We start from the raw sequence: 21,657 nt of genomic DNA on the forward strand, positions 1-21,657 counted from the left end.
GCTTCTTGAGCAAGGGAAGGGAGCATAGGAAATCAGAAGCCCATCAGAACTCACTTCAGGGCTTGGAAAGGACAGGAGGAAAATGACTAAACAACAAATTAAGACACAATTTAAGTGGAAAAAAGTGGAACGGAACATACTTACAGAACGGAAAGCACACGTGCAGAGGGGAAGAAGCACTGCAGAAAGGATTTGGGAGTCTCAGTAGCCAGGCACACTGGCAACATGGGGCTGCTGCAGAAAAAACAGACATCCCTGGGGGTTCAGCTGCTGAGCACGTGTTGAGACCCGAGAGGCTCCATCAGCTGGGGGCGGCCGCAGTCCCCTCCGCAGCTCTGGGCACAGCACCTCAGTGCCATGTAGACAAACCAGATGCAGTCCAGAGGATAGGAACAGCTTTGCAAAGAAGTTGTAGAAGGAGGTGGGGGACGACGACACCCCAACTCTGTAAAAATTTGCTGTGATGAAGGCTGACAGCTGCTTTTCTTCCCATCTGTCAGGCTTAGCAGGATCTGCTTCTTTGCAGCAAGGGAGAGTTGCATTGACAGGGCAGCAGGCTGCCTGTGGCATTTGGGGAGCCCCAGCCATTGCAGGTTTTGGTGGATGGGTTAGAAGAACGGCTCTCAGGAATGGTCTGTGCACACCTGAGCCTTGCTTAAAGCAGAGGGGACCAGCTGAAAGATGCCCCCCAGTCATGTCTCACTGCTCCCCGATCTCAGTCCTATTTGCTATCCCTGCAGTCAGCAGGCAGGTGGAGGAGGCAATGCGCAGACACCCTACAACTGAAAGCAGGGAATTTTTAATGTGCGTTAAGTCCAGTCATAAAACCCAGCATCAACAGCATGTAATTCAAATACCAAGTTCATTTATAATGGAAATAATCTGCTTTTCAAATTGGTATGCCTGTTTATGATGTGGCAAAGCAAGCAATCTGGTGTTTCCAGTTTCCAAATTCCACATTGTCTGTCGCGTAATTTGTCCAGCCAAATCTGCATCTTGGAAGTACAAGCAATTCACATAAATACAGCTTGGCATCATGTCTACACAGTTCTTTTAAAAAATAGGTTTCTAATTACATAGTTTGCTTTATTTTCCTGACTTTGGCAAGAAATCGCTTCTCTTGCTTTAAAATAATAAGGTTTTTCCAGTTTTTGGCAGGATAGAAAGCAAGTTTTGTTAAACCTTCCACAATGCTGGGATATTTAGGGGTTCAAAAATACATAGGAACTGAAATTCTAAAACACAAAATAATTTTGGAATTAAAATTTATGAAAAAAACCCAAAGACTAAAACTACAACTTGTATTCCACAGGCAGGGGCTTCTGTGTGTACGTTTCGTCTGAAACATTACCTCTGTGCACCACATGTTGTTTCGAGTTGTTCATTATTTGGAAAACATCTTCCAATGTTTGCAAAACATTGTATGAAACAGTGCCAAAAAAAGCTGCTAAATTTCAGGATGGAAATGCAGTTTTTCGCAACAAGTCAGAGGTCTGTTTCGCAACAAGTCAATGTCTGTTTTGCAGGCGTTTTTAAAACAGAGCCTCAGAAACTTTGCAACAATGAACGGGACTGCAGCCAGCGTGGGCTGCCATCCCCCCTCTTGGTCCTATTGCTAATTTCATCAGCTTTGAACATTGTTACAGAATGATCTCCAAAAGAACGCTAATACAGCAAGACTGGTTTTTTTTTCTCCATAAAATAAGAAGAGAGAAATGGTAAACTAATACTGCTTTAAACTTCATACCCATTTTACAAAACACGCAGTTCAAGAACACCATCATTTATAACTGGATACAGAGCATAAATTTTAGAAATCTATTACTGTTTGCATGACACATTGTTGGATTGGATGATGCCACTAATTTTTATTTGGAAACCAAAGTCCGTGTGTCCGTATCAAACTGTGAGCTGATGTCAGTTTTATTTAGTTCATTCACATAAATCGTCAACAATATAACCACAGTGAGTATTAGAAACCATTTTAAAATAACAACAAGCAAGCACGTTCTCATCTTGAAAGCGTAATTATTTTGAGTTAAAAGATTTGTGACACTCCTATATAGTAACAGGTAAGGCTTTAACTGTGTGGTTTTCTTGATGAGAGAAAGTATCAAAAATATTTGGAAGAGCATCATTTGCATAGTTTTCTTTCCCAGAATACGCTTTTCTAGGGAGTTAGATCTATTGACCAGCAGGAAACAGGATCACTGGTTGACTCAAGCCTGTAATCTTTCTTGAATTGCCTGAAACAAAATCAAAATAAGAAAAAAATTGTGATAAAATAACGACAGGGCAGGCCCAGAATCAACCTCATGTTTGCAGATGGTACCGATGGTCCGAGGGACTGTGCATGGCCAGAGGCAGCGGTGGCGGGGACGGCCAGGGACAGCGAGCAGAAGCTGCACACTCACAGCATTACTGCCACGTCACAGACAATTACTAAAAGCAATTGAAGTGTAAAAATTTTTTCTGATGGTAAATCCAACTGAGGAGAACCCCTCCCTTATCCGTGTAAACGAGGCAGCAGAACCTTACTTTCTTTGGTGGTTTTTATGCAAACTCTAGCCCCAGGGTATGATTTACCCCCCACCCCATATGAAATAGGAGCCTTGAACCCTGTAGCATCACTTCACAAGCTACAGATTCAGGCAGTTAGGGAAAAATTCAAGCACAAGTTCCTATCATTTACACCAAAGAGGTGTATTCTTGCAGACAAACTCGCTTAGTTTAATTTCTTTTATCTCAAAACATGTACATCACTCACCCTTACCCCATATCTGTTACCTGGTAACTTTGTGCTCAGATCCAGACACACTTAGGAGTCTTTCATCAGCTCTCTGATTGATGTAGGAATTATTCTCAAAATGTGCTTTTGAATAAAATTGACCTAAGCAACAGATACACAAATTATTAAAAAATAAGAAACAGCTGAGTTTGTTGTTCATTTAACCCAAATGGCAGCTATAACACTAGGAAAGCAGCCATCTGCCTCAGAAAGCAAACCAAAAAAAAAAAAAAAAAAGACCATGTTTGGAAGCTCCCTTAGTAAGTTAAGAAAATTCCCATGTTTCAGCTGTGACCTCCTGTTATCCCTAACACTCCTCCACAGAGAGATTCAACCTTGCTCTGATGAGTTTTCACTTTTGTTTTGGTGTGGTTTTAGAACATGCAGCCTCTCCTTTTGCAAAGTTTTTGAAAAAACTTCAACTTTAGTCCCATCAGGATTTTTGGAGTTGAGATGTTCAGGACCAGCTGGCTTTCATTTTGTAACCCTGATTGTTTATAATTTTATGTCCATTATTTATAGTCCATTATTTGACATCAAATGAATTTGCTGCATAAATTATGTCATTCCCCAGCACTGTTGAGGTTAAGCCCAACTATTATTTTAGCCTTATTTTAACATTTTCTAAACCCCTAATAGTCTATGCAGGGTTGTACCACCAGTGGGTGAGCAGAAAAGCATTATGCTCCGTTTCCAGGGTAAGACCTCCCCTCTTTGCAGAGTAGGGTCTGGATTGCTGTGCAGTAAAAGGTGATGTTAGAGGTCTGAAAAGAATAAATGAAATGTAAAGTTGCTCTAGAACCCCTGAATTACAGCATTCCTGCTGCCTTGCCTGCCCACTGCTTTTCATGAGAGCTTGTCAGGACCCAGGGAAGTAAAAGTTGAATAAGTGCTTATGATGCAGCTGAAAAAAAATCCCACTATATTCTTATTTCAGGAGCTTAGTTACAAGGTCATCCTTCTTTGCTGCATACATCCATAATGCTACATACCCAGAACTCCATTGACTTTGTCAGAAAAACAGTCGGTGTTCAAGAAATACAGCCCAAGGAAATCATCTGGAAACTTTACAAAGGAAATTTTTACTGTGACTGTATCAGACAATGATGCTGTAATGCTTCTTTCCTTTTCAACTGAAACTCTCAGCCTAGAAAGTAAATTATGGTGTTATTTCCAAGAAGAATATGAAGAAAAAATATGTATTTAACTAGCTGACATTCATTAATTAAAATAATTTAATTTTTACCTCTTGTGTCTTTGCAATTTAATTTTTCATTATCTGCTGCTGGTTATTTTTAAGCTAGAAAATATTAAGTAGCATATCTTTTCTCTCTATGCTGCACAACAGATCTTTCCCATATCAGGCTACATGCAAATGCACTAACAGAAAAGAACTTTTTGCTGATGAAAACACCTTATTATCCATAATGACAAGAAATGCTTGGATTGAAAAGAAAAAGAATATTTTCTCATCATTTTAATGAGAAAAAAGGTAGACTGGATAAAATAATTCAATCTATCTACTTTATGAACAAGTCAAATTTTTTTTTCTTGGCTATTTCACAAGTTTTTTCTACACCCTGCCTTTCTTCTAACCCATTAATTTTATTTTGACCCCAGGTGGGCTTGCAGAACGCAGACATCCACTGTCATTTGTCTCCCTTGCAGATCAGGTTAGACAAAAACACACTCGCATGCGCTGGTGTACAAAGTCCTGCGGTTGCAAGGGCTCGGGTGCTGGTTTGAAACAGAAGGATCATTCTGCTTGGCAGATGACACGTTGTAGAGGGGCATAAATCCAGCCATGGCCTTGGCTCCATTTAGATTACAAAAATAATGGAAAGCAGTTGGTTTAGGACTTCTGTTATTGTCTAGAACTGCCTACAAGGCAGGGAGTGCTGTGTGTCCTGTCTGCCCCAGACCAACAGCAGATCCTCCTGGAGGTTTATTCCAGCTACGCAAAAAAGCTGGTGGAACTAGATACAGTCAGCTCTTTCTTGTGGTAGTGAAGGATCCTGCTGTAATTAGTCTGACAAATGAAGTCTACATTTAAAGTACCCTTTCTCCAACAGTGGGCATTTAGTTACAGACAGCTATTCAAACACTTTATGGCTTCCCATAAAAAATGTCAGCTGCCCAGATGTGAGTTATTGGTAAAAGTGAGGAGAAACAAAACTTCAGCCTGCGTGGAGCCAACTGATGTATAAAAAGACAGTAAACGTCAAAGCCATCACTTCGCAGGACTCGCTCTGCGGCTGGAGGAACACGAAGTGCCTGGTGGCAGCCAGCACGGCGGTGGCACGGGGGCTGCTCTGTGCCGCAGCGGGTCCTTTTCTTGGGAAGATAAATGTTCTGCCTCTGACGTTGAAGCAGAAAGGCAGGCTGGTGGTATGGTTGTTTTGATTCTCTTACACAGGCATGGAGCATTAAAATCAAACCTTTTTTGTTCTCTGAATTTGAAATGGGGGATTGTGAAGGTACCCTGCTTCTGCTCACTTTGAGTTACTCACTGGATAAGGACATTTGGAAGCACTTACTTGAAGTAAATGTGAAAGCAGAGGCCTGGATGAAAAAAGATCAGACTCACATTTTCAAGCTTGGGAAGGGATGGGCTGACGTTCCTTACCCCTGGACAGTGGAGGTGGCTGACTCCGTCCATGGCAGCCGAGTGCTCTTGGTATCGTGGCTGAGGACAATCTCATCCGTGGACACGTGGATTCTCATGGGGGGATTCACATAGATAACTTCAAACTGCACAAAGTGATTTATTCTGTCCCCAAGTTTCCCCGTCACAGTGAGTCCTTTAATAACATTGACACAAATTTGTCAAGTGACTGTGTTTATAAGGTACAAGTGATCTTAATAAAACTGCTTCAGCTTTGCTGCTAAAGAAACTCGAGGGTCTCAGATCTAGTTTTGGGAGGCACAGCACCCCAGCTTTCAGATCCACGTGCCCCCAAGGCTGCAGGGGGGTCACCAGGGTCTGTCTACCCCGACATTGCCACCTCCTCTCACAAAGGTGGCTCTGCTCCATAATCAGAACAGCTGACAGCCGGCGCTTGGGGCCACGGCTCCTCTGAGTACAGGACCACAGAAAAAGTGCAGTGCTTTAAAAGCGTGCATCTTTCTGTTAGCATGCAGGGACCATAGGGTTTAAGGTCTCTGCATCCTCAGATGCCCCCAGGGGTGGGCAGGGAAAGAGCCTAAAGGCCATGGCTGTGACACCAGGAGGAAAAGGTGGTGACCCACAACCATACCTGTGAGAAGCGCCCTCAGCAGTTGCGCAGTGAAAGTTAATATTGCCCAGTAGAACGGAAAAATTAACTACAGCCCTTCCAGTCAACTGCAAGGCAGCAGGTATGATATGGCCCTTCACGAAAGGAGGTTATTCTCAAAGCCACCAACTGCTCTCATAGACCAAAGTGACTCTCCTTGCCCTTGGTATCAGGGGTAATCTGGCTCACTCACCTTGCTCCGGATCTGACAGCAGGTGGACAGAGGGCTGTGCTTTTCCATCAGTATTTAAACAGATTATTTCATTTTGTTTGGGTAATTGCAAGAGAAGCTGTGGATATTCATTGGCTGAAAAGCCAGAAGAACAATGTTAGCATGCAAAAAAAAAAAAAATCTAGCCTGTGCCCTTTGGATAGGCACAGCAAAAGTACTTAATGAATTTATACCTAAAAAATTAGTTATAGCTTTTATAGAATAGAATGATTAAAATCCACACAGTAATAATTACTGAAAAGCACACCCAGACACAGCATCTTGATACGAATGAAGACAACAGATTTTTAGAGTTCATTAAGGACAATGAGCCCTTAAAAAAGCTGAGGCTGAAGATCTGTTGTACTGCATTTCTGTTGGTGGTTATATCTTTGAGACAGAGAGGCTTTCTCATGGGGTACAGCGTTATTTTTTCACTTATGTGGAAAGAACCAGCCAAGGTTCACAAGAAGAGGTAAAGAGTTTTCACAGAGTTGATGCAGTCAGAAAAAACATTACTGTATGAAAACCTGTACATTACAGTTATATTAATTATTAAAATGGCACTAGTATATGTATTACTCACCAAGAGGTTGTGCTCTTGTTTTGTCTCTTAGCCTGTCAACTGAAATACTTCAAATTAGTAAGAAGAGTTTAATGAAACCTTTTTCTCTAAGTCGGCTAATTAACCAAGAAGAATACTGTGACAGAAGCCTTTTTAGCAGACATCTTCACTGACTTCTACCGAGAGCTTTGCTTAAAAGAAGATGTCCCAATGGGGAAAAAAGCGTAACGTCCAGTGCCTATTTCTCATAGGATCGACCCTGCCACTGGGGCATGCTCAGCCCGAGCTGCGGCAGGGTTTAGAGCTGCGTTTTCAACAGCCGCTACGCAGCATTGAACCCAGCACACCCACCCCAGCTCCTCTCGCACACAACTGTGAATAACTACCTACTGACGACAGCTTCTTGTTGCTGCCAGATTGGGTCTCGGAGCGCCATCGACCTGAAATAAAAGGTATTTCCAATGTTTCATTGGTTTGGTGTCATGCCTTACATCTCCCTCCCCGCCCTTTAAAACAGGAAATCCCTCCTGCTCGTTGCCCACTGACTTTTTTTGGATACAGCCACGAGTGCACACGTGCGGATCCTATGCAGGCAGGAGCCGGCACCTTTTCTCCTCCCCGCTATGGGAGCTCTCAGCGATGCCAGGCTCTGTCTCTGCAGTGCCCTGGGCTGTCCTCCTTGCAGGACAGGCATTGTCATCGTGCAGACAGCTGTGCCCCCATTGGCTTCATACAGCAGACCCCAGGACTGGTAAATTATTTTTTTTACACCCATTTCCTTCAGCTTACTAGTACATGCTTTTCCAGATATTTCACATTTATTTTCAGGAGGTATAATATTTTTTTATTTCTGAAAAAGGACCAAGATTGTTTTCAAAAGTTTATAGGTCATTGTAAAATATCTGTGGACTGAAATACATATAATAAATTGTGTATATTAAATTGTATATACTAAATTGTGTATCAAGTGGGCATCCACAATCAAAATGTATTTATTAAAGTAATGTTGCTATGAACCTACATATGAAATGAACTTTATAAAATCATTCTGAATAAAAACAAGGAGGAGCACTTACCAGGAGGTGATCCACTCCTCAGTCTGTAAGCATCTGGAGAAAGAAAAGAGAGTATCTGTGTTTTATTCATTATTGTTTTACGTGCCTTACAGGAGTGTTTCAAACATCAAAACTGTAATTCTCCAGCTGCATCTGTCTTCCTTTCCCAAAGTAAACTATCATCTGCAGTAATGAAGTCCACAGAACACGAGCACTGATCCCTGGAAAATATTTCCAGCCAAAGGGTGGAAATGGACAAAAACTACTAAGAACTTTGTGAGGAAGGGGTTTGCAAAAAGGGATTTGGTCGTCTGCTAGACGCCTGGGGCCTCACCCGCCTTGCGCATAGGGATGGGGAGCGGGGGAGCAGTGGTGCCGGTGCAGCAGAGTCGCCCGTCCCCGATGCAGGGGGATCTGCAAAGGGACCGGCTCCACGCGGAGCTACAGCACCAGCACAGGCTCACGACGTGGTCCCTCTGGAGCGCCGCAGCCCCGGACAAGAGCTCTACTGGCGGTTAAAAATCAGATGAGCTCAACACGAGAAATTGCAACACCACCCAAAAGAGCACATCAAAACCTCCCTTGGTCCCAGTAGCCCAGCAATCCTGCTTGCCCCTTCTCCTCCCCGGCCGCTCCAGCCGTGCTGGTCTGTCACGACAGAGAACGGCAGTGCTCAGCGATGCTCTGGTGGGCACCACCGCCAGATCCAGCGGGGACGTCCCTGTGCCCTCGAGCAGCCGTGCTGCCCAACCATCACACCCATGTAGGGCTTGGTACCCGCTACAGAAACAGGTCATGCTGCAGAGGTGGCCCCAAACTCTTCTCCTCTTGGTGCCAAAGGGAGCAGGGCAGGACAGTTGCTGGACCGTGCTTCTGGTCAGGGAGTTTTCTGCTATTAAACTCCCCAGCACCACTTTGGAACAGCTTACCTTCAGAGCACGGGGCAGCATTATAATTCCCTCAATACATTTCTGTGAGAGAACTAGAGCAAAACCAGGGCTCTTCACCTATAAAAGCATTGCTATTATGATGTATTAGCACAGTGGCGATTATCAGATTAATAATGCTGGAAGTTTAAAATTAATATTCAAACAAATCTATTATTTCCAGAAAGAGGGAAAAAAAATACCTAAATCATCCTCAGAAGTAATTCCAAAATATCTTGAACTTAATTTTTTGACAGATGCTTCACACATGGTAGGAAGAAGCAGAAAACATCATTAACACCGTTCACTTGAAGAACTGTTTTTCCTCGTGAGTAAAGACAATTTTGGCCTTTGAGACTTTCTGAATGGAAGATTTTCTCCCTTTGACCATGTTATCACCCCAAACACTGCACAGACCTTGGCAGTCATCGCTTATGTTTTGCTTCACCTATTTTTCCAAATCTCAGATACTTTGCTCTATAGAACAACCACCACGAGCTCTTTTTTTTTTTTTTTCATTAGAGAATATTATGGAAATACGCCACTGGAAAAGAAGAAAACACTTACCTCCTACTGGAAAACTGCTGGGCTTCTCATTATCTAACACAAGGAAAAGGGACAAATTAGTGTCATAGAGTCAACACTAAATGACTTTACCCATGTGCAAATCAGAAAACTGGGACAAGTGGGTGTTGGGGTTCAGGTGATGAGGTTTTTTTGTGTTAAAGGGTAGGTAGATAGAGCACGTGTGAGACTCCTAGCAATGGCATGCTTTCCTCCCCTGCATTCGTTTTTCCACTTTAATGTACAGAGAAAAGTGCAGAAGCTCTTTGCAGTGCCAGGAATGCTGAGTAACAACTGTTAAATTACTTTTAGTTAATATTTAAACAAATTATTTTCCATTTCAATAGTAGTGCCCATTTCACCACTTCACCTTTTAAAAAACCCCTGTATGTTGTTTTTTTTTTTTGAAAGGAAGCTATACTGGAGGTCAATAGCAAATCATCAATAACAACAGCGTATTTCAGGGGGGCTGTTCGATGCCCCATTTACCAGCTTCGGTGGGTTTGTTTGCCAGCTCTGTCTGCTGCTGGCCGGCAGGTTTGGTGACCACCATGGAAGTGAGGGGTGTAACGAAGCTGTACCGCAGAGACAGCTCTAAGGCTTGCGCCTCCAGGGTTTTCTGGTCCTCTTCTTGTGCTGAAATACTAAAGTCTGTGTTAATAATGAAGAAATAATACATAGAGACTATGATTCTTTTTCATATTAGCTGTGTCTTAACAGATTTTTTTTATTATTGAAGGGTGAGTAGTCTTATTGGGACAACTCAGCTGTTCTCGTGCTTGAAATTATGGAGATGCTTAATTATTTGCAGCACTACAGCCTATGTATGGTTCAAATACATAAAAATAGCAGATACATGATCTGTGAAGTGTCTTATGGCCATACTTATTGTTTTCTTTACTAGTTATTGCCATTCACTTATCCACAGACAATATTTCTGGATGTGTAACAACAGCTCAACACAATCTATGCAATTAAAATCTATTTCATAGTACTGTCATGAAGAATATTTTATATTATCTTTTCATATGTGTAAATAAATATATATACATCTAATGATGCAGAGCCATCATAAACTGAAAGCACCTCATGTTCCTCATACAGTAACGTAGTATTCTTCCAGTATACTATATTTTTGGTACTACGTGCAGAAATATTTCTGTTTCTTTGTGTTTTCCAATCATATAATTTGTGAATAAGGAATCTGTGTTTCAAGAAGTTAAAAATTTGTAATATGAAACATTAAAATAGCTTACGATTTTTCCAGAAGCTGTTGAATGGTTAAGTAAGCCCACAGTCTCTCTATGAAATTTCCAAAGATGTAACTTTGATTTTGAAATACTTGCGCCTTCTCTTTGACATTTGCTTCTTCTTTAAGAGTCAGGTCACTAGCATGCTGAAGTGGGAGAAAACTGAACATCAAAAGAAGAGTTCTAGACTTCTTTTATAGTCACGTTATTAAACTTGAAAGAACATCTTTCAGTACCAAAAGCCCTTTTTGTCTTTCAGTTTTGCCCTTTCCCATTGGAAGATGCAACTCCAAACTACCAAAGAAACAAGTATTTTGGACATATGTTTCTGGACTTGAAACAATGTTGAAAAAAGGAGGTAATGAAATTGTTCTACTTCAATGTTTTTGAGATTAATAATTCAGATTTCCTTCCTCATTCTAAAAATACAAACCAGTTCCCTTAAAATGCTTGAAAGGCCAAAAAAATTATGGGTTTGAAAGGATTGAAATTTCTTTTTGCTTATTTGTGGATATACTTCAAGGTTTTTCTTTATTAGCAAATTCAGGGGGCAGAATTGTTTGAATTCTCAAATATTTTCCTAAAATGGGAAAACAGCTGAATGCCCAAATGTAGAGAACATATATTGCGCACAAAAGACTTCTTGAAAGCTCCTATTGCACCATAAAAGACAGAAGGGAGATACATTTTTCACAGTTAGTAAACTAAACACTTACTGACTGAGCTTTAATTTCTACTGGCAAAAGATCAAGCTCATTGCTAATTTTTCCAGACACTATAATTTCAGATCCTTCAAAAAACAGCTTGAAATTGTTCTTGGTTAATCCCTCAACGGCATTTTCTGGATACTGCATTTCAATTTTCCTTAATATTGGGGTAGCCACCTCTTGATAAAAGCCCTAAAGAGAAACAGAGAAGGAGAGAGAGCACACACAAGTGACTGCAAAATTATGCAAAGCAATATGTTGAATGTCTAAAACCACCGTGCAAAGAAGGGAGCAAAGCTTTTTCTTCAGCAGGGTAAGACTGCTGCAAATCCAGGGGAAAAAAAAAAGTTTCTTCCCAAGGTTCAGCCCACCTTCTCCAGCCAGGCTGGCAGTGACATGTAAACTGTATTTCCCATGGTATTTCAAGTACCCAAGCAGCATCCCCATTATCACCATCTTACCCAGGTGTTTTGCTTTAGCCACTTTTCACATCTGATTTTTTAAACTTGACTAATCCTGAGGATTAATCTTTCTCTTTCTGGACTGGGGCTGACATTAAGCAAATCCAGTCTCTGCACATCCGGCCAAAACAGATAGAAGTGGCTTCCCCAAAAAAGAGAATGTCCCCAAAGTTATAACCCCTCTCCAGATGGACAGGAAAGACCAGGCTGGTGGTATTTCAGAGCCGGTTTGCCTGTAGGTGTCTCAGAATACCCGATTTTTAGGGAAACCATAGCAAACAGCTTCCAATGGTGGTACTTCAAGCAGTTTGAAATCGAACCCAAGAACAGAAGTTTTTCCACCATCACCTCCCCTGGACAATTGGTCTTTTTGCAGAGGAACAGAAATGTGTGAGTTTCCAGGTTTGTCCAAATGCAGCTGATTTGAAGAGGACTTTGAGTCGTGGTTAGAGTACAAACCCCTAGACACCCCAGAATTGCCTGCCTTCCTCCCCAAATTTAACAGATAAACTCAAAATCAACTCTTTATCTCAGAAAATCTGTGGGTTTGCTGCTAGGACTAGACATAAGATGTAGCTGATGGATGGCTTTTCTGGCATATTCCTCAGTCCTGACCTGGAGCTGCAAGGCTGCATCAGCGTTTTCGTATATACGACGTGCTATTCCCCCGTTGCTTAGGGCCATTTTCTCCAGGAACTTATAACTGACATCAAACCCAAAGCCAAGGCAGAAAAGAGCATATTTCCCATTGACTGCTTTCTGAATGTTTTCTTGAATTACTTCCACATGACTCTCACCTGTAATTGAAACAAAAACATACCCTTGTTTGTTTGCTTTTTTAAAGTACAAAAAGACAGCAGCAGGTTTAACAGAAATTCTGCCTAAAGTCTTTTAAAAATAATTCAGAATAAAATATTAAAAATATATGGGACAAAATTCCATTAATTGAATTGGAGATGAAAGCACCACTCTGCATATGGAGTTCCAGAACCTGATTGTCCCCCATAAGGACTTTTACTAACTTCTACTCGTGTCATTATGGCTAAGTGCAAAATATTTTACAGGATTATGGGGGCAGAGGAGGTTTTTAGGACAAAAAGGTCACACACTACAAGTTAACAGCGCCAGGGATGGAAACACTCAATCAAGCTTTGGGAAGACAAGTACCATCCATAAAAATTATGTGTGCGAATTCAGAGAAGAATGGGTTGGTTAATGGTGTAATTGAGACAAACTGCAAATTAACTCAGCCATGCTTCTCTCCCAGCCCTTTTGCTTGACTAAGGGAAAAGATTTTCATACCATCATCTTACCCCATTTGAAGAGCTGCTGATGGTCCTGTATGGAGAGCTTCTCTATCAGCATTTCCAGGCAGGAACTGTCACTGCCTGTAGCAATATCCTGGGGCAGCTCAGATTTTTCCCTTTCAGCCTGCTTTGCCAAGGAAGGCAGTGTATGCAGTTACGCTGCATGTATTTGCCTGGCACTCCACCCTGGCCTGATTTCTAGCCAACTTGTGGATGCGCAGTGTGCTCGGGGATATTTGAGACTCACTGTGGCTGCGCTGAGCAGGCAGCACCGTGAGCTGAATTTATTAAAAAACCCAAACAAATAAACCAACCCCAAAGCGGCATGGATCACAGGATCTGAAAGGCAGACTAATCTCATTAGAGGGCTTACAGCTGAATTAATATTGCTGGCCTTGGGGAGATGCTGGTGCCACACAAAACTTAGACAAACTCCTGTTCAGAACAAGTGATGTTTGTGCCATTGCAATGAGAGTTACTGCTTATTTAACCCAATATTTCTATCTTGACCCTCTGGTTTGTGCTATCACAGCTGACCACTAGTTAAGAGCTAGACATGGAAAAGAATACAAAACAAGAGGCACCTTGAAAATATCTCACGTATGGGGCAAGGTGGGTGATGAAATGAAGCAATACCTCTCAAACGGAACCGTATGTAATATATGCAAAATGACCATGTTTCAGCTCTAAGTGTTTTACATTCATGTTTCAGCTGTGCCTGGAGTATCTCCAACAATCCCCTCGAGTTTATAAACTGGGAAGCCAATGGTATTTAGCAAAACAGTTCCCAGCTAAAGGATGTGTAGTCATGGGCAGGCAGGCTCTGCCATCACTTCTTACAGCCCTTGCCAGACGGAGCCCTTTCATAATCATCCTCTCTTCCGACGCAGATCCAGTGATAGCCCAGCCTGCTTATACCAAAGCTCTTGAAACACAGACTATGTCTATCAACATCTAGGATGCAAGTGTAAATGATAAAAAAAATCAAGGAGAGAGACAACTGAGTCTAGTATTTACTCACCAGAAGTGGGCTGGCCGTCTGTCAGCAAAATAATCATGGAGACGCTGCTTTTTGGCAGCCTCTTAGCTTTATCCAGCACGCTCACGGCAGTCAGCAGGGCGCGATTGATATCTGTGCCTATAATGAGAAAGCAGGCATCACTCACCTAAAAAGGATAATAATCTGAAGAAATTGGTGCACTTCATCTGCAGAGGCCCTGCAGAGTTGTTTAAAGTTTTCTGCAGGAAGTAATCTTTCAGAGAGTTGAGGATTTAGGGGTTTAGCCTACTGGGTTTAATTACGGTGTATTATGTTGCAGTGGCAATGCTAGAGTATTCTTTTGGGAGCGTTTTCCACACATGTGTCATGGCTAATACAAACACGTTTAGAGCCATTAAAAAGTGCTTAAATAAACACACTGTCATCTGTTAACCTACATTTAAGAAATGTCTCCTAGCCTTATTTGAGAAGTCAAAGAAAAGAGCTGGGCACAGGTGGGCTTTACCGGTGTTAGCACCTGGGATGATAAAACCTACATTAATACTAACACCATAACATTGACAGGAGATACAGCCTTTTAGATATACTTAAAATGAAATAATAAAACAAAGCGGACTGAGTGATGCAGCAATTGAAATGCTTCATGCCTATTTTGACCATTTTGTTTCTGTAGTGCAGCTAACACAGGAGCATAACTTTGGGTGCATTTTATTTTACAAGGGGGCCCTTGATACTAAATAAAAAATCAGAAAATTACTGTCAAATGTTGAGTGAATTGCCATTTTTCTGTAGAAAAAATGTACTATCGTGAAATCTTCCAGCCACCTCTGTTATAAAAATCTGAAACAAAACTTTGTGGCTTGTAAGGTTCATAGATGTGACGTAACCATCTCTCTATGTAGCCATATCAAAATGTAGTCACCAATCCATCCACTCCCATAACCAGCCTTTCTATCCCACTCATCACTCATAAGTATTAAAAACCTACTTGCTTTGTGAGCACTGATGGTAGTTCTGTGGCAGTATGAGACTAACAAAACCAAATTTTTTCTGAGCAATATATTATATTGGGTGCGTGTTTGTGGTTATAAGCATGTAGGTGATGCTTTGTACCTCCACTAGCAGAAAGAGTTTGCACGAATCCTGCAGCATTCGCCATGTTCTCTGCAGTGGCTTGCAACAAAGAACTCCTCCACTCCGCCACTCTGCTGTTAAAGGTGATAAAGCTGAAATGATCTTCTGGGCGGAGGTCTTGCAAAATCTTCAACAGGGCAGCCCTCGTCTGTTCCAAGGAGAAAACAATGACTTTGAATATTTCTATTTCTCTGCCAGAACTGGGATAGGAATGGCAGTGTAATAAGGGGGTTTCTCTACAGCACTATTCAAGATGCAGCCCAATGCCCTTATTTAGCCCTAATGGTACTTTTCAGGTTGAGACCATCAGAAATGGCCGATTCACTTAACTTACAGACACAAAAAACCACCTATGAGGGCTGTAGTGGGCTTGCCTGCTCTCCAGCAAAGCTACATACACAGTCGTCAATAAAGGTAAAAGAGACAAATTAATTCTTTAAACTTCATTAAAGAAAAAAAATCAGAAGCGAAATATTCTGCAAAGATAGAGACAGAAAAAGTGCTCTCTGCCTTAATGTTTGATACCCGTGAGAATAGCCATGTCAGAAAAGTGTTGCTCTTTGATAGCTTAAATCTATGCATACGTATTTTCAAGCATTTCTATATGTCTGAAAATTTTTCTGTATACAAAACCAGTGTGTGCTTCAAAAGTGAAATTTACAGTCACTTCCTCAAAAGGCTGAGGTGTGTGACTGATGCAAGCAGAGGTCAGTACTCTGAGGTAAGTTACCTGTTCAATTTTTCTGCCTGCCATGGAGCCACTTCGATCTATAAGGAAGATGACATTTTTGGGAAACACTGGCATTTCGTGGGGTGCAAAATAATGCACAAAATACCCATTGACGATCTGAAATACAGAATGTGAAATCATGTATAAAATTACATCTAAATAAATAAATAAATATTGCATCTTAACATTCTGGCATAGCAAGAAGGGACGTGCATGCTCAGCATTCTGTTCTTCTAGATAAGCTCGAATCAAAGAACTATTAAATATATTTCCTAGCTGGAAGTGAGACTATCTGTAGAGGGCAAATTACAAAAGAACAGCATATATATATAATACCCATATATAATATATATATTATACACCTCGGTGCCATATGGATGATATATCTGTATTATCACTGTATATTACATTACCTCTTTATCATCACCTATGAGCACGTCTCTGCTCATTGACTGTGCCTGCCATCTTATAGCACATCTATGTATACTTCACTGGTGAAATGGTATGGAAAATAATGTACTTCATTCCCTATGATACACACTGGTCCATAAATATTTTTAAGTTCCTGCTCTCTTTATTTATGCTTCAGTTGTCACAAAAAATAAAAGAAAACCAAGCAGTCATTTTAATAGTTATATAAGTCATGTTCCTCTAAATTTCATTTACAAGAAGCCACAAATACACCTTAGATCAGCCAAAATACTAATAAAAAAAAGAAAATACTGAGACATCTATACAGTGGTAATATAGATTTGGTATTGGAACAAAATTTGAAAGATTGATTATTTTTCATGGATGATCCATTCTTGCAATGTGTCCAGTGCCACTGGGGACTTACTGAACATTGCCATCAGTTCCTGAATTAATGAAAATGTCACTCTTGGTGTTTCAAAGTAAATGTTGCCTTTTTGCTGATGGCACTTCACATTCAGATGTATCTATGATCTGAAAGCATTTTTATTTCTATTTCTTTTTTACCTGTATATCACCTGCAGTGGCACCTCTCTTAACATCATAACGCACAACAAAATCACCATTGAGGAGGGTTTCATCGAGTTCAGGATTTATCTTCTGTTGATCTACAGTTGGCTTAAATAAAATATGAGCCTGCAAAGCAATCAGAAGAGAATATTTAAAGCAACATCACTTAAAAGCTGCCACCGGCAGTAACATCTGGCGGCTGCTGCTTTACCTTGGTTTCGTTCTGCACTTTCGTGAGCGCCTCAGTTAACTCATTTGTCATGAACGTGCTGTCTGTCTCCAAGAAGCGTATGCCTTGGGGCTCGAAGATGTGCACATCAATCTAAGTGGAGAAGAAGTCAGCATCAGCGTGTCGGAGGGAACACAGCCGTGCCCCAAAACCACCGTGCTGCTCCCGCCCAGCCCTCGCCGGGACACCTTACCTGGAAGTGCTTAACAAGCTGCTTTGGCCGGACCTTGATCAGCAGCTCGAACTTCCCCAGCTGCCGCTTCAACAGCTCCTCGTACGTCAGCTCAAAAGTGACTTTGCTGGCGGCTGCAATGCTGACAGACACGTGAAACTGCTCCAGTTTTCTGCCTGTGATTCTGTGGGGGGGGAGAACAGAGCTTTACCTCCTGGGGGGAAGGTTTGCTTGTGGTGGCCAAAGTGTATGAAGCGTGCTAAATAATAGCCAAGGGGCTGCATGGAATAAATAAAAAAAGAGTAGCAGTAAATCTTACTCATCGTAAAGATTTTTTACATTGTGGGCAGTATTATATACATCACATATGTTACATTAGTGTGCCTCGGGTGCTGCATATGCAAGCTGAGAAATGGAGCAGAAACCTCTGCATGCCTCAGACTGGGACCAAGCAGAACTGGGACTGAATACATGGGAAGCACAGATTAAATATACCCCGAAAGCGTGACATCTGCTCAAGTGCCATGGTCCTCTGCACTTGCGGGGAAGCAAACTCAACATCTGAGCATCGTCCCAGCCCGGCAAGCTGCTCCAGCATGACGGCAAGTCCCAGGGCAACACTAAGCGGTGATGCCTCCCACAAGCCCATTGCAGGACCAGATATAAATCATATATATATATATATATATATATGTGAAAATATATATATATATATATACACACACCCCCGTCCCTCCCAACAAGAATCCAAGGCTGCTTTTCACATTTATCCCCACTGAGAGGTGACTGGCTCCAGGCTTTAACCCACCCCCAGCCAAACCAGAAGCCGAGGAAGAGCATTGGAGCAGCCTTACTCAGAATGGCAACATACTTGACGAGGCCGGTGCTCTGCCCGCGCAAGACCGCAGTGTCATATTCCTTTTGAGCAGAAGCTTTCTCCTTTATTATTCCTGGGTATACTTTACCATCGATGGACCTGTTATGGTTTCCATAAAAATTAATTAATACTAGAAGGAAAGCGCTGGGGAAAGAAACAAGAGGAAGGCTGCACTTTGTGGCCCTTGGGACGTGAGCGGGGGATGCTGTTTGGCTCCCACATCCCTCCCCGTCCAGGAGGATGCCAGGAACTACCACCACACCACAGCCCTCCTCCTTGCGGGGTCTCGGGGAAGCTGGAGCAGGAGAACCACCACCACCGAGCCCATTTGTCACCCACCCTGTGCAGCAGGCAGCCTCGCCTTGGCCACCTTCTTTCTATTTGGCTGCCTACTGCTTCAGCCCACTGAGCATTTTGCAGGACCCTCCAGAGCTCAGCATTCTGTGCTTTTTGCTCAGCACCTCCTGAGAAGAAAGAGGAACCCTGCCCCCCCCAGACCCCAGAGCTGCCTCCTTCACACCACGGGTAAGGACTGGTCCTACATGGAGAAGTTGGTGATGAAGGCTGTCTTGGGTAACTCCACTTCAAAGGTCGCCTCTCTGGACTCATTAGCTCGGTTGACAATTTTGCTGGTGATGACGGTGTGAGCGAATCGCGATGTGACCTTGCAGTCCACACGGAGGCTGTAGATTTCAATAGCATGCTGGGAAAAAAATAAACAGGCTAAAACAGAAACACTCACATTTTGTTCCTAAGCAGTCCTTACGCGGGTGACGTCATCGGAAAAGTTTGATGAAGGAATGAACTATTAGAAGGTCTGGCCGGAACTGTGGACAGGGAATTGTTCACGACCAGACTGACCATCTGCTTATTCACATCTCTGCAGCTACAGTCACAGCCCCACGCAAAATCTGCAGCTATATCTGCATGTTGTCATTCCACCGAAGACTTCTGTCAAGCCTTCTTCTGTGGTCTTCTCTCCTTGGGGTACTCTGAAGCAGCTGCTCCATCACCCCAATACATCACCTAAGATTAACCTCAGAAAAATCAGATGCCTCTTTAAAGTGCTCCATCCATGGAAAGAGACCTGCTGGCTTTTTGCATGACTATTTATTTGCTCTCCCAGCTGTTGACTTTGCTGCATGTTTTTTTCAGCTCGGTGCCTCGTGTCACATACGATGTTTAGCAGGTTTGAAACCCCGCATGGGCCTCCAACCCCTCGCTGGTTGCACAAGCAGAAATGCCCTTTGAGCACTTGTGTTTCTCCTGGTCTGGTGCTTCCAGGGCCCCCACTCGAGGGAGGAGGACACCGTCCTGGAGCTGCCCGGGAACACCCCACAGGGCGGCTGGACTGGGAACTGCCTGGAGAACCTGCTTCTGCAAACACCCTCCTTTTGCATTTGGGAATGTCTATTTTAAAGGCTCTACGTGTATTTCAGCAGTGACAATAAGAAGGGTTGATCTGGACATCAGCAGCCTCACAATAGTCCAATAGTTTATTAAAATAAAAAAACTCAGCATCACAGCAGATCATCGCATTTCTATTTTTACTTTTCCAGCCTCGTGAATCTTTTGAATGGTTAATTGATCTTTAGTTATTTTGATAATTTGTCTCCTGTACTTTGCTCATCAATTAATAGCATCCACTGGCCTCTTCTTAGTTAGGGCACTGGCCAAAATTCAAAAGTTTAATCAAGCTAAACATGGCCATTGAGTACAAAGCTGTGACCACAGCTTTGTGCTCAGGCATCAGGGCACGAGGCACCACGGCCAACGCCGTGTGAGTAATGGATGGCTGTTTCTTTTTTCATTATATATTGCCGGAGTGTGCTCCATCTCCTGATGTCTACTGACAATCCAGGACAGTGGGATAAAACCCCAAAAATATTCATCAAGAGAACAATTTCCCGATCCTGACTGTTTAGTTGCCTCTCCCTGCCTGTACCTCCCTGCTGCCCACCCCCAGCTAGAGCCCTCCCTGCCCAGGCTGGGGCTGTCTCTCCCAGGACTATCTCTTCCCAAAGGCTTTCCGAATATTCCCAAGCACCTCTGCTCACGTTTCCTGCCCTGCCATGCTCAAACCTGCCCGCGGCACGTTCAGAAGGGACATTTGCCCTGACTGAGGAGCCCTGAGACTCCAGTCGTGGCTCATTGGGGCAGCGCAGGCACGTGGTGGCCATTGCCGCCCATGGAGCATCCTTCTGGCACAGGGGGAGCTCGCCCCGTGCAAAACTTACCCTGTGCAAAATCCACCCCGCCGCCACGTGCCGAAGGGATGCCGCGGGGACGAGGGGACAGGGACCCGAATTCCCTGCGCTTGCCTAGTCCCAGCAGCATTTTAGGCTGTGACCGGCACAAGCAAGCACACGGCGGGGTGCAGCATGGCGAGGGGCATCGCTGTGCCCTTATTGAAGGAGGCAGGAGAAGGAGCAGCCCCCGGTGTGTGCCCGAAAGCAGTGGGGAGCGACCTGTGGCAGCTCCCCAAGGCACTGCGGGCCCATACACCACATCCACAGCTTCTTGCAGAGCCCTCGGCTGCCCGAAAGCAGCCACCAGAAACCTGCCTCCCAGAAACCTGCCTGCATTTTGGTTGCATTTCACACTTTTCTGAATAGGCACAATAGAAATAAAAAACTTCAAACATAAGGCTTCCTCCATTTCTCTAATATTGATATTTTTAAAATAAGACCAGTCTCACTTACCCTGAGACGTTACAAAACACACTTTACTCCTCCAGACACTACAAATAACTGTCTACTCCCCTCTTTTCCATTCCATATAAATTATTAAATGCCTCTCAGAAATCACCTGGCACTGCAACGGCCCTCATTTGGTGGTCTTCTAATGGCACTGACACAGTGCCATTAGATCCAAACCTCGTCTGATGGCCGAGGGACACCCACTGAACCCTCAAATTTAATATTTTACATCCCTAGGGAAGAGTGTGATCAGACACATCTGCAAATGCTCTCCTGCCACATTTACACTATAACAGCACAAGGAACCAAAGAGGCCTTAAAAGGACCCAAAGCTCTGAAATCGCAACACAGTACACCCGAGGCTCCACGGGTGGTGGTTACTAGAGGAGTTACCTGTGTTACCTGGCTGGCTACCACAATACCACTGGATCACCAATTGAGCAAATAAGGTATTGTTAAAAAAATAAAAAATAGAGCAAATACCTTTTGAGCAATAGTTTCTGCTAATACTACGAGTGAGGAAAAGACCACCAAAGCGAGCAACGTTCTCTCCTCCATTTTGGAAAGACCAGATTTTCAAATGAAAACTCAGTTTATCTTAATCAGTTAATGAGTAACTTGTACATGGGGATATTATGTAGACTTTGAAGAGACCCAGAAACTTAATATTTACATGTTAAACATAGGTAAAACTTGGACTCGGTTAAGTTTATTTTTCCAACAGAT

At 42.8% G+C, this 21,657-nt stretch overlaps 1 protein-coding gene across 4 annotated transcripts; it reads right to left on the reverse strand.

Annotated features, from left to right (window-relative positions):
• Positions 1 to 1,848: 1,848 nt before the first annotated feature.
• Positions 1,849 to 21,557, reverse strand: LOC104315368 (inter-alpha-trypsin inhibitor heavy chain 4). Of its 4 annotated transcripts, XM_069812438.1 has the most exons (23): positions 21,415 to 21,557; positions 18,775 to 18,935; positions 18,227 to 18,331; positions 17,377 to 17,539; positions 17,166 to 17,276; positions 16,952 to 17,080; positions 15,974 to 16,090; positions 15,223 to 15,391; positions 14,131 to 14,247; positions 12,418 to 12,599; positions 11,351 to 11,533; positions 10,641 to 10,780; positions 9,874 to 10,028; positions 9,388 to 9,420; positions 9,024 to 9,080; positions 7,916 to 7,948; positions 7,226 to 7,279; positions 6,861 to 6,899; positions 6,257 to 6,370; positions 5,415 to 5,589; positions 3,781 to 3,935; positions 2,788 to 2,890; positions 1,849 to 2,246 (listed from the first exon to the last, which is right to left on the reverse strand). In XM_069812438.1, the coding sequence occupies exons 1-23, from the start codon at positions 21,487 to 21,489 to the stop codon at positions 2,171 to 2,173; spliced, it is 2,646 nt and encodes an 881-aa protein (XP_069668539.1). In that variant the 5' UTR covers positions 21,490 to 21,557; the 3' UTR covers positions 1,849 to 2,170. The 4 variants fall into 4 exon arrangements, with proteins under 4 accessions (XP_069668539.1, XP_069668541.1, XP_069668540.1 ...); XM_069812440.1 differs by lacking the exon at positions 9,024 to 9,080; XM_069812439.1 differs by lacking the exon at positions 7,226 to 7,279.
• Between the last annotated feature and the right edge of the window lie 100 nt (positions 21,558 to 21,657).

The sequence above is a fragment of the Haliaeetus albicilla genome, chromosome 24 (assembly GCF_947461875.1).
Source record: "Haliaeetus albicilla chromosome 24, bHalAlb1.1, whole genome shotgun sequence".
Classification (NCBI taxonomy): domain Eukaryota; kingdom Metazoa; phylum Chordata; class Aves; order Accipitriformes; family Accipitridae; genus Haliaeetus; species Haliaeetus albicilla.

What these genes read in the sequence shown, in the direction of transcription:
- LOC104315368 (XM_069812438.1), bottom strand. Translation starts at nt 21,489, where the DNA reads ATGGAGGAGAGAACGTTGCTCGCTTTGGTGGTCTTTTCCTCACTCGTA. An exon ending in GCTGTCAGATCCGGAGCAAG is followed by an intron (nt 5,590 to 6,256) that starts GTGAGTGAGCCA and finishes ATGTTATTAAAG; the next exon opens with GACTCACTGTGACGGGGAAA. An exon ending in GCCACCTCCACTGTCCAGGG is followed by an intron (nt 3,936 to 5,414) that starts GTAAGGAACGTC and finishes TTTACTTTCTAG; the next exon opens with GCTGAGAGTTTCAGTTGAAA.